The sequence below is a fragment of the Chionomys nivalis genome, chromosome 7, assembly GCF_950005125.1.
Source record: "Chionomys nivalis chromosome 7, mChiNiv1.1, whole genome shotgun sequence".
NCBI classification, from domain to species: domain Eukaryota; kingdom Metazoa; phylum Chordata; class Mammalia; order Rodentia; family Cricetidae; genus Chionomys; species Chionomys nivalis.
The window spans coordinates 56,006,286-56,018,863 of NC_080092.1; the positions used below are offsets into that span (position 1 = coordinate 56,006,286).

General features: G+C 53.5%; 1 protein-coding gene across 1 annotated transcript in view; it reads left to right on the forward strand.

The window, feature by feature from the left end:
- The first annotated feature begins 310 nt into the window (after positions 1–310).
- Rtn4rl1 (reticulon 4 receptor like 1) overlaps positions 311–12,578 on the forward strand; it is a 75,862-nt gene continuing 63,594 nt past the window's right edge. The window contains exon 1 of the mRNA XM_057776940.1: positions 311–805. Coding sequence (XP_057632923.1) covers positions 793–805 — 13 coding nt within the window. The 5' untranslated portion in view covers positions 311–792. The remainder of the gene's footprint in view (positions 806–12,578) is intronic.

Sequence of the window (12,578 nt, forward strand, 5' to 3'; positions counted from 1 at the left end):
TGCGGGGCCGGGGAGGGCGGTTCCAGTGGCCCGACGACCCGCCAAGGACTGGGGCAGGTACTTGGACGGACGCGGGCCGAGGATCATCCCCGGGGGCAGGTGCAACGAAAACACCTTGGGAGGCGGCGCCGCACGGCTGAGCGCCGCTGCCCTGGGAATAGGACGGCGCTCCGCACCGCGAGCTGAGAACACTTTCATAAATTTTGTATGGGAGGCGCTCCGTGAGCGGGGGCGGGGAGCGGAGAGGGAGGGAGGGAACTGAAGAGCGAGGGAGGGAGGGAGGAGGAAGAGAGGTGGGGGAAGCCAGGGGGAGGAAGGGAGGCGCCCCGCTCCGCGGATCTCTCAGTCCTGCAAACGCGCGCCGGGCGCTTCCCCGGGAGCTGGGCTGTGCGAGTGAGCGCCCTTTTGCAGCAACCGCTGCCCGAGGGGGCGGGGAAGAGGGGACTCCGGCCGGCCGGCCAGGGAGCGGCGTCCCCCCCTCAAAACCGCCTGCAAAGTGTTTGGGGAGGCATAATCAGGCCGACTGCTCGGCGGAGCAAGCCACTCGCCCCGGGGCTGAGCGAGCGCACTGGGTTGGTTGGGAGCGGTTGCTAGCGGGAGCCGGTGCCCTGGGCGCTGGGCTTGGGCTCACCATGCTCCTGCCGAACCGGGTCGCCGGGCACAAGCGGATCCCCGGCTTGCCCCCGCCTCGACGTGCTCGGATTAGCTGCAGCTGGCTCCCAGGGATTTGAATCTGGACCCCAGGAGGGAGCGCGCCTAGGCCGACCTCGGAGCGGCGGCCCCCCGGCCAACATGCTTCGCAAAGGTGAGTGGGAACCGTAGGAGCAAGTTGGAGTTGAATGGAACGAGACAGAGCCTCAAGTCCCCATCGAGCGCTGGGGAAATGGGTCCCGGAAGCAGACCCCCGCTAGCTGGCTGGCTTCTGTCACAGGCACCCGCCGTGCGCCTGCTGCTGGAGCTGAGATTCCGTTGGTGGCCTGTTGCGAAACACGGGGTTTGTTCGTGGATCGAGTGGCCAGGCCTCAGGGGTCTGTTTCAAGGGCTCAGAGACCAGAGTAGAAGCCTTTGGTAAAAAGGGAGCTGGCCTCCTGGGACCTTTGCTTTGCCATTATAAAGTTTTGCACTTGCAGGCTCCATCCCCTGCGCGGGCACCTGCCATTGCTTCTGCTGCTTCAGCACCGGGTACCAGTGCAGCCAACGGTCAGTTACCGTGCGACCCCGGCGCTCACCGCGGGTCCTAACTCGGCATCTTCCTAGCATCTTAGCCTTATCCCCGGGGACAAGCCCTGAGCATTCAGCGACTGAGGGTGGGGAGTGGCAAGCACCAGAAGTCCGGTTTCTCAAACTTTCCTTATGCCTGGATCAGAGGGACGCGACAGCGAAGGCCGAGCTGGCAGTGTGCGCGGCCAGAGCCAGGCTCAACTTGACTGGAGCTGTCTCGGCGACCACCTCACCCAGACTCCCCGGCAGCAGGAGCGCAGCAAAGTTGGCGCGGGTGGCGGGGAAGTCCTGCCGCGCCCCCACGTGGTTGCCGTTCTGGGTGCTGTCCCTCGGGTCCAGAAAGGGCAGGTGACCACACGTGAGCCCGCGGACCTGTCACCCTCCGCTCCCCGCCTCTGCATGTGTTTCTTTGCTCCGAGGTCCCAGTGGGCTGGCTGTGGTGCCCCTCTGGGACCCCCTTGTCCCTAGCCTGGGCCCGGCGGCTGCTGAGCTGCGGTGTCTGCTGCTGGCTGCTCCCGCCCTGCGGGAGCCAGCTGAGGCGGGAGCTCAGGTAGCGGAGGGGCCTGATCCCTGCGCTCCGCGCTCCAGCCTTAATCCGCCCCTGTTTCCATGGCAACAGACCGAGGTGTCGTAAGCACAGGATTCTGACCTCACAGCAGGATGGGGAAGGAGAAAACGGGCAGGGGGAGGTGGTAAAGGTGGGGGAAGCAAAGCCCCTGACGGGCGGACAGAAGCAGATACCCGATGATGGGAGAGAGCCAGATAAGCAGGTCAGACAGGTGGGTGAAGAAGCCACACCTTCCATATGAGCAAAAAGGGTTGAGTGGTGGTCCAGCCTCAGGCAACCGTGGAGGCTTGGTTGCCCCACCGTGTAAGAACAGTCACAAACTTGTGTATGACTTGTGCCCTCCACGTGGTCGGTACAGTACGGAGAGGGGGGACGATACACTGCCTTTCGCTGTGGCATGGGGCAATTCTCTGCAGTAGTTAGAGGGAACTGCTTTGCTGTTGACACCCCAGTTCCTTTCACTGCAGAAAGACAACCGGAAAGTCATTTCAGACACTCAGCAGTGCTGGAGTGCTGGCCAGTGTGTCGGCACAGGAAGGTGATCTTACAGAGCTGAAGACAGTGGAGTCTGAAAAGCCTGGGCGTAGAGCATGTAGACTCGTTCTAGCCGGTAAGGCTTCCCAGGCAATTTTTAAAAGGCTGCCATGTCTGGGCTGCAGGTCTGTGATGGAGATAATGGGGAAGAACTGACATCTCATTTCCCTTTTGGTCTTTTGTCTTTTGGCAGTTTACAGTTAAGAATGAGCCACAAAGCAGCCCATACACTTTAGTTATATGGTTTAGGTGCCCGGGGAGGCTCCAACAGCCTTCAGGGGCTCTCTGGTATCCTTGCTAGCCAGAAGCCCCAGTGCATCCTGGGAGGGGGATGCTCCCTGGGAGAAGGCACCTTTCCCTGCTCATGAGGGAAGCCTGGTAGTCACATGTGTTTGCCACTTGGGCTGTTTCTCCCTTCCTGCACAGAAGAGGTTGACTGAAGTTCACACCTGGGTTGACTTGAAGGAAACAGAGCAGAGAAGCCCTCGCCAAGGCTGAGTGGGGTGTGGGTGGCCTGGAGCCTGCTCATGGGACACCGTGCTTTTCCTGGGCAATTTTCTCGTTGGGTCGCTGGTCTGATACCATGGATTTGTCTCTTCTGCATATGTAGAGATGTTCAGATGCCTGTGTGGATTGTAGGTGTATGCCGAAAGCCAAAGTATGCCTCGGGCTAATGGCAAGGGAGGTGATCATTGAAGTTTCTGTTTGTGGAGTTGTTCCCAAAGGCTCCAAACAGCAAGGTTTACAGGTTGATTTGAGAAGGCAGTTGCCTGGCTGGTGCAGAATCCTACATGGGGTTCTGGGCCTGGGTGAACTCAATAGTTTATGGTTTGGAAGAGGGTTTGAAGGAAGGAAATGTATTCTTCCTAGAGGGGGAAGAACAGGCCCTAGACCATGAGAGTCATCTCTCTGATTTCTGATTGTCCTAGTAAAGCTATTTCTGCCAGGCCTTTTTTGGGGGGTTGGGGAGATATCTTTATCTCTTAATAAAGGGACTCCACTAGCTACCACTGTGTGAACCAGAAGAACCCCAGTGAAATTCAGCTGCTGACAGTGCTGGTATCTGAAGACTTCAGCAGCTGCTCTGCCGGTGTTTCCAGCTCATAGTCTATCTACCCTGACAGAACCAGGGATATAAAAAGCAAGCCGCTGGTCAAGAGAGATGAGAGGCATCAAGGCAAGCAAGGCCCCAAGCCATCCAGCATTTTCCAGGAAGGAAGGGCAGCCTGCTGGGGGTTTTTGCCATTCCAGAATTGCAACACTTAAGGTCAGGATCTATGGTTTTCATTTTTAGGGCTATAAAAACAGAATGCAAATCAAGAGCCCCTGGGCTAATACAGAGCCCTTTCCTTAAAGTTTTTGTCTTGTTAAGCAGGGAACTAGAGTGCCAAATAAGCTTTGTTAAGTGGCAGTCTAATTAATAATTTAAAATCGTGTAACTGTCTTTCATTAGAATTTATCTGTACATCAACCACAAAATCAGTCAAACACTCGTTTATAAGTTAATGCCATCCCTAAATAATTCAGCAAGTTCTAGATTAAGGCCTGCAACCCAGTAAGATGCTTTTGTTCTTCTGGTGGTCATATCTAGGTGGGCTGGCCAGGTAGCTCAGTGGACTTCTGCTGTGTGGGAAGAACGGAAGCAGAGGGAGAAAGTAGTTTGATGCTGTCAGGTGGCTAGTGGATTCTACCTTGGTGATGTGAGAGTCTCCCCAAGTCAGGTGTGAACGGCTCCATTTCTGCATCCTTCTGAGAACATGAGGACCCAGAATTGTGACAACATGGGTTGCCTTTGCCCCAGTGGAAAGAAAAGAGAATATGGTTCATGGATGGCCAAGACACTCTTTCCTGCACTGGGAAAGATGTGGAGGGGAAATATAAGATCTTTTCTAGAAAGAGCCGAGATAGTTGGCTTTTTTAGTTCAAATTCAGCCAAGGAAATGGAATTTCAGTGTCTCCAACCTTTTTCTATCCCAGTCCAGCCCAGCAATTCAGCCTGGTCGAGCTGTCCTCACCAGATGTTTCTTTATCATCAACCCCTCAGAAACTGTGCCTTTCCTCAGAGCTCCTGGTCCTTCCTCCAGAAGAGAACAGCTAAGAGGAGGTTTTGGGGACACCCAGGCAGAGAGGAAAGGCAGAGGAGGTTGCTAAGTAAAGTCGGTGAGGCGTGGTCTCATCTGCAAGCAGAAATAAGGCTCAGGGTTTCTGCTTGTTTTGTGTTGTCCTATTGAGACAGGGTCTCTCTGTGTAGCCCTAGCTATTCTGGAGCTCACTATATACGCCGGGATGGCCTTGAACCCAGAGATCTACTTGCCTTTGTCTCCCAGAGTCCTGGGTTAAAGGCACGTGGTACCATGCCCAGCAAGAAGTGAGCTAAGGACAGTGGTGACCTTGGATAAGGTAGGCAGTGTGTTTGACCCAGTTCTTGTCATGAGAGCACGGGGTCCATTCCTTGGTACAGAACCTTTAGGTCCATTTTCTATAGGGAAATTGTCTAGGAGCCAAACTCCCAGGATCAATATTGTTTCTTCTCTGTAGGAGTGAACCTCCTGGGCTCTGCTCCACGTACCAGCCGCTAGCCCATCAGAGGGTTCAACACTGCTGTGGAGACCAGGTAGAGAACATAGCAGATGGGCATAGAGCCAGGAGAGGCTCTTGGCTAAGTCTGACAAGAGGAAGTCTCATTAGGAAAAGGCAGGGAAGGATAGGTATTTGCCCTCTTAACCTGAGCAGAGTTGCCAACAGAAGGGGACCAAACAGGGGGAGCCTGTGGAGTGAATCCACCTCTAAGCTCTAAACACATCTTTGGGATGGGGCCTGAGAAAGGACAGAGCCGGAGGGGGCAGGCATCATGAAGGATGTCGAGAACGGGTCCGTTTGGTACCATCTGCAGTGAAGTAGTGGTTAAGGTTAAAGCAGAGAGGAGATGACAGGGAGGGAACAGATGGCCAAGGAAGCAAAATAGCTGGCAAAACGGGAACAGAGCCTCCAGGGACAGCAGAAGGCAGGACCTCAGCACCGAGTGCCGGAAACAGCCCTTTCCTTGGTGTGTGATGGCCAGGCCACCCTGGGTAGAAGTGAGTCAGGGAGCTAGCTGGGTATGGCAGCATATGGATATAATCTGACACCCAGGAGGCTGAGGCAGGAGGATTGAAAGTTAAAGATCAGTATGAAGTACACAGTAAGACAACACACACACACACATCTGGAGATGTGGCTCATTGGTAGAGCATTTATTTAGTACTATGGGTCTATCAGCAGCAGTATGGGAGGGAGAAGTGAAATAGAAAAGGAGTCATGGATAGGGATGAGGGAGGAGCCCTCAGCTGGTGTGCCTAAGCTAGCGCCCAGGTGCAAGCGCCTTCATAGATGCCCATGAACAGGGCAAGGAGGAAGGACTAGGTTAGCTCTCATAGAGCGAGGCAAACCACCTTGGATCTTCAGAGCATGCTTGAAGGAGAAACTTAGGAAGGGATTCAGACGCCACCAGGAAATGCATAGCAGGGCATGGACCATTCTTCCGAACTCACCACTGTCCTCCCACTAACAATAACTGTTCATATCTGCTTACACCTGCTGTGGGCTAAGGGCGGGCCACCATGCCATCTCCACAGTTACAGCCACATCCAGCTGTGCTTATTCTCACTTTCAAGAAGAGGAAGCTGGGGATGGAGAGATGATGCAGTAGTTAAGAGCGAGGGCCGCTTTTGCAGAGGACCTGAGTTCAGTTCTCAGCACCCATATCAGACAGCTCACAACCACCTGTAACTCCAGCTTCAGGGTACCTGACACCTTCTGGCCTCTGCAGGCGTCTGTGCTCACACACATTCCCACACAGAGATGTGTAATCAAAATAAGAACAAAAAGAAACTGAGGCACAGGCAGATCCATGTTGTCGTCCTTGGGTTTGTGTCTTCCAGCTAACTTCCTGTTATATCTGGCTATAGTCCAAAGCCTCTGCCAAGAGCCCACACTATTTTCTCACCCTCTCAACCCCAAAGCTCCACCGTCTCATGTGCCCATCTGTCTTGGTTTCTATGACATTTGTTTTGTGGGGTGCTCATGAGTCACTTGTGTCCTGGTAGTTTCCCCCAGAAAGCTCCGTGCCTGGGACCCAGAGTCCTGAACCTCCGTCTCCTCTATCTTCTATTTGATGTCCCCCTTCGAGTCTGGACAGACCCATCCCTTCCTCTAGTGCTGCTCTGTCTTCTTTATTGCCGACAGACAGGACAGTTGGCCAGGAGCTCTCAGCTTCACAGTCTCAAGAAAGGCCCAAGACCATAGCCAGTCATAAACTCTCAGCCGTCTCCAGTGGCCGCTGTCCCTGGCACCTCTTCCAGGCTAACAGGACTGGCCAATACAGCCACAGCCACACTGTGTGGGTGGCTAGTCCCTGAGCAACATGCTGCCCAGGTGATTGGCAGGCTGACTGAGACAAATGCTTCCACCCGTACCGGCTTTTCTCTTTTCATGGTCCAGTCGTGGCCTCCCAGCCAGGATGACACCTGCAGGACTCAGGGCCGGTTCTGTGCCCTTCCAGCCACAATCAATAACCACTCGAAGCAAGGCAGAGTCTAGCTGAGTCGGGGCGTGGAAGCGTGAAATCCCACCTCAGAGAGGAGGCTTCCCTCCACTCAGTTGAGGAGGCATCTGATCTAATGGATACAATGGGTGCTCGTGAGCCTGTGATTACTGCCTCTTCAGGCAGCGGAGTTTGGAGGCGAAACTGCAAACAAGCCCCTGATATCTGACTCACGAGACTCACTCTGGGGGCTTCTGTGCTAGCACAGCAAGAGAGCTGACACGAGGCTGTGTGTGTGTGTGCGTGTGTGTGCAGAAACACACCTGGCAAGCATGCAACAGGCTCTCAGAGTGTGTGAGTTCGAGGTCCACTGTTCAAAGCAGCACACCCCAAGTGCACTGGCACAGATGTGAGCACCCACGCTCCTATCCACTAGCGTGGCTTGATGCCATGGCGGAATGGTGAGCCACTCATTTGGGGGCCCCCGGGAGTGGGTGGGCCACTGTGGTTGTGTGCCACATGTTGGGGACAAAGCTTGGCGAGTGGGTGTGTGGCTCGCCCTATAAGGGGGTGGGTGGGCACGACTCAGCACACGTCTGCCAGGGGACGGGCCACTACAGCCCCCAGAGACAGAGCCTCTTGGCAGTTCACTGGCTTCTTTCCAGAGAGTGCTAGCATCATGGTGACAGTTTGATTAGTCTACAGGAAACAGAGCAAAAGTCTTCCCTGAGTCAGGGGAAAAGCTGGACTCCCCACTCTCCACCCATGGAGGTATATGAAAGTTACTTCTGCCTCCAGATAATCAGGGCTCTCTCTGGGCTCGTGACCAGCTGATTGCGAAGGAGGCCTTTACATAGGCTTATGTAGAGAGATTCATGAGGCCCTAGGGGAAAAATTGGCATTCTTCTTACGATGATTTATTTATAGGGCTATTGGATGATGGGATGTGGAGGCCAAGGTGCCTCCATTAGCGAGAAGCACACAAGGCAGGAAGCCTTGCTCTGCGTTTGACATTTAGTGGGGCGACTCCTACCAGGGAGCTGCTTTTTCTGTTAGAAGGTTTTGCCTTTAATGTTCTATTCATGGACTTGTCTGGGCGGGCTTGAGGGAAAGAAGAAGGAACATGTGGGGAGATGGGCCAGGAACTGGCCAGTCTCAGGGGACACAGAGCCTGGAGTGGTCACTCAGTGGCTAGTGTGGGGACAGCCTGGACCGGCAGGACACTGGAGGAGAGAGGCTCTTGCACTGCAAACTGCTCACCTGCCACCTCTCCTGGGCACGTGCTCCACGCAACACACTGTACTGCGTGTTTGCTTCCTGTCTCTCTCCCCTCACCAGCTGACTGCAGTACTCTAGCAAAACTGGCTTTGGCCTTGGTGACACCCCTTTTCTTCTGGAAACTGTGGAATCATGGGAAGAAGAACCTCATAGTAGGAGTCCTGGAACCAGGTGAAGGTTCATCTCTGTGACTGACTCACTAGGGCCCTGGGCACTTCCTCCTTGGGCCTCAGTTTACACACTTTTAATATGGGTCTTCAAAATAATTTTTTTTGTTTTTTGAGACAGGGTTTCTCTGTAGATTTGGAGCTGTCCTGGAACTAGCTCTTGTAGACCAGGCTGGCCTTGAACTCACAGAGGTCCTCCTGCCTCTGCCTCCCGAGTGCTGGGATTAAAGGTGTGCGCCACCATCTCTGGGCCTTCAAAATACTTTTCAGCAGTAGAACAGTGTCTTCAATGCCTTCCAGTGTCAGAGCCAGGAGCGTGCATGAGGGTGGAGCCCTGGCCATGGCTAAGGAAAGAGCGCCTGCCTTCCTCCAGTTTAGAAACTTGGCCGCCTCCCTGCTTGCTTCTCCAGTTTAGAGGCTTGTGAAGCCCATACGATCCATCCTAGTAAGGTTTTGCACACTGGGAGGTCACTAGTGTGTTAATAGGGTGAATATCCTTCTCCCCGGAGCATAGGACTTGAGAGCAGGTTTCCTCTCTTGAGTTTGGCTCCGGCTCTCTCTCCCATCCTGGTGTCCTGGAGGGGTTATCTGTGCGGGCAGCAACCTGTCTGTTGCTCCTGCCCCTCCCCACGCCATCATCATTCCTCAAGCTAGACATCTCACTTCATCGCCGTGGTGCCTTGACTCTGTTGACTGTCCTGTCTCCTGACTTTCATAACGACCACTTCCTGGGCCTCTCCCAGTCGCCTGTTGCTGCTGCTCCTCAACTTACCTCCTCAGCTTCATCTCCTCTGCCATCTTCTGCTGAGGTACCACTTGCTGATCCCAGAGAGCATGCTGCTTCAGATGCTCAGTCTCAGGTCACTCTCAGATGTCCTCACTTGTTGCCTCCCTGGTACCTCAAAATCTAGCTTCCCTGGTGTTCTTCCTGCTCCTGCCCTTTGTTTCTTGGCTCTTTCCCTCTTTCGGCCAGTTTGGTGTCTAGCACCATCTTATCCCCATGCATCTGTCTCAATCCTAGAACCGGAAGTCCCAGAGGGTGAGCGTCCCTCCCCTCCCCCACTACTGCTGTCCAAGCCTCTGCCCTGGCCAGCTGCCTCTCTGCCTCCTCCACTGCCTTCACCCAAAGTAGGCTCTTCACTGTGCCAGGATTCCACAGTGCTATCTGCTCTTGTCATTCTCTGGTTTACTTTTTTTTTTCACTGACACATTAAGATTGTACATATTTATGGGCGCCATGTGATGCCCTGTCACTCACCAGCTTAAAACCTTCAGAGATTGTTTCCTGCAGGGCATGACCCAGACTTCCTAGCCTAGCTGTCAAGCCCTCCCACCTCCCCCTCCCCCTCCCTATTTTGAACTCTAAGCTCCAGGTCTGCTCAACGACTTTTTCATTCTACTGAATCATGTTTCTTCCTCATCTCTAGGGATTTGCCCAAATAAATCTGCCTAGAATACTCTTGGTTGCTTTCCTCTACATTCCTAATCTCCAGACGGCAGCTGACACCCTGCCTGCCTCCTGGGAGTGCATCCCTGGACCTGGAAGGGTCCTGTTTTACCCCACTTTATAGCAATGACTTTTCTATTGCCTATGCCCGATGGTCAGTTCCGTCCCATGAGAATACTGGTCTCCTCCTTCCCCATCGTCCTGCTAAACCCACTCACTACCCTTGGTCTGCCCCACAAGGTTGGCTTGTCCAAGTTCAACAATGGGCTTATCTTCAAGTAGAGGCAAGCCACTATGACTTCTCTGTATCCCCATCAGAAGAGTCACCCACAGGTTTTTCCGAAAGCGCAGCCCAAAAAGATTCAAGCAGGTAGTTTATGTGGGCAGAGATCCTGGGAATTGCCTGGGGTTAGTGGTGAGCTGACAGAGAGAAGGCAAGGAGCCAAAAATAATGCCCTTGTCACACAGCTTCCCACTGTGGCCATCCAGAACTTAAACTCACCCGGCAAACTTTGGGGTACAGTCTGAGAGAGAGGAAGGCAGGGAAGCCTGGTGGGTTTGTACTCTACTCCCCTACCCAAGCATTCAGGGGCCAAGCAAGGACTTTTGGGGAGGCGTTTGATGCCCAGGTGCTTTTGGCCTGCTCTAGGGTTAACAAAGCCAGCAGCAGCTCCATTGCTACAGAAAGTCTCTGGCAAAGCGCGCGCGGGGGGGGGGGGGGGTGCTGGAGTGGGAGGGAGGCTGCTGGAAACTGAAATGGTCCAGGCTTGAGCTGTGGGCAGGTCCTGGCTGCATCTGCCACCAGTTTCTTCCAGTACTGTTCTTTGTTGTTTTGTGTTGTTCATATGATACACCCTTCCCTCCTGCAACCCCAGTTTGTGTCTCAGGGTTCCTCGACTCCCCTGTTCCTACCTTGCAGATTCATAAAACAATTCAATCCAAGGCTGGGCAGTGGTGGCACAGGCCTTTAATCCCAGCACTCAGGAGGTAGAGGCAGGCATATTTCTGAGTTCCAGTTCAGTCAGGGCTACACGGAAGAAACCCTGTCTGCAGAAAACAAAACAAAACAAAACAAAAATACTCAATTCATGGATACTGTTTTCTATCAGGATCCAACTAACCCAGCATCCTGCATGAAGTATCATGCATCCATGGGATGGGTGACCGGCTAGTAAATTAATTCTACACATAGACTCAGATACAAACAACTTAGCAGGAAAAGTTAACCTTTACATTGTGTTGCAGCCCTAAGATTAATTAAATCATGAAATCCTCCAGGTTTTTGTTGTTTCCTTGAGACAGGCCTCAATATGTTGTCCACTGGCTTTGCTTTAAACTCCCCAATTCCAGCCATTCTCTAACCTGGTTTCTAGCTGGGATTTCAGACTCCTGGCTAACTTTAGAGCATTTCAGAAAACACAGAGAGAGAGAGTCTCTGTCGCCAGGAGAAGCTGTAGGGCAGGGTCCCGTGGTGTTTGCTGGGCAACTCCCACCTTCACCCCAAAAGCAACAAATTCAGGTCTAATTAGTTAGAGTCACAGGAGGAGATTCAGAGGCTACCAGAATGTGGGAATGTGTGAGCCCTGAGCTGTCTCAGCTCCTTTTGTCTCCTCCTCCCAGGCACAGAAAAAGGCAGGACCGGCTCTATGTGGGGGAAAACAACACTCTCAACTGGAGAAGTTTAGGTTTGGACTTCGCAGATTTCGAAGGGAACAAAATTTGCACAATCGATTCCATGGCAAATGAAAACCTCTGGTGGACACTCCGGGCTTCCGAGATCTGAACTGTTTAAATGAGGCTGGAGTGAACACGAGGTGAAATTGCTATCCGCAGCTGAGCGCAGGTGGTGCCCGGGATGGGAAGGCTGCTCTTTTGTCTTCTCTCCAGCCAGTGGAAATGACTTGCTCCTTTGAACTGAGCCTCTCCTCTCCTTACAGGTGGCCTCGGGGTTGCTGCCCAGGCCTGTGGTTTCAGTAGAAAATCCGAGCAGAGGGAGAGAGGCTGGCAGCCCTGCACAGGGTCAGACAGAAGGAAGCGGCCGGCCGAGGGGCACATTTTATCACCCAATCCAACGATGGGGCAGAGGCTGGCCAGGGTCTAGCTGCGGCTGACTTTCTTCTTCCTGTAATTGGCCCACTGCCCCTGGTGCTACTGCCTTGAGGACACAATAGATTGCAGAATCAAGGCTAGTTGGAAATGGAAGTGTGGTGCAAGATGAGCGCCCCGCGCTTCCCCAGCCTCCAGGAAGGCGGCTCAGGATGCTGTCTCGCTGTGGTTCCCCTCCAGGCCTCTCCCCTGCCCAGTCTGTTCCACCTCCTTTACATCCCTGGGTGGTCATCTTGCCTATGGCTCAGTATGGCTACCGGAGGTTACTCTGTAAGTAGGCCTTTCTGCTTCCCCTCCCACAATGCACTGCTTCATACTCTGTTGTTAGTGTTGCCAGGGATTTACCAGCTGAAAGACTCAGATTGAGTCAACCAGGCCGCGGCTCTTGTCAGAACACGCAATGGTTATGGCTCCCTTCAGATTTTCTCTTCATGGGGTGAAGCAAGAAGTGTATGAGAAGGCTCTGCCGGTTCACAGATAGGAATATCACAACTCTCGGGGTTCTGTTCTTTGTTTGGTTTTGAGGCAGGTTCAGTCTCTGTAGTTCAGACTAGCCTCAAAATGTAGCCCAGACTGGCTTTGAAGTCAATCCTCCTGTCTCCACCTCCCAAATGCTGTAATTACAGACGTAAGCCACCATACCTGGCTGGATGTAATGGCTATTGACTGGTGGCCTACTGCTATCTGGGCAGGGGATGATGCCACCAACAAGCCAAGTCCCCTGCTGTTACGGAG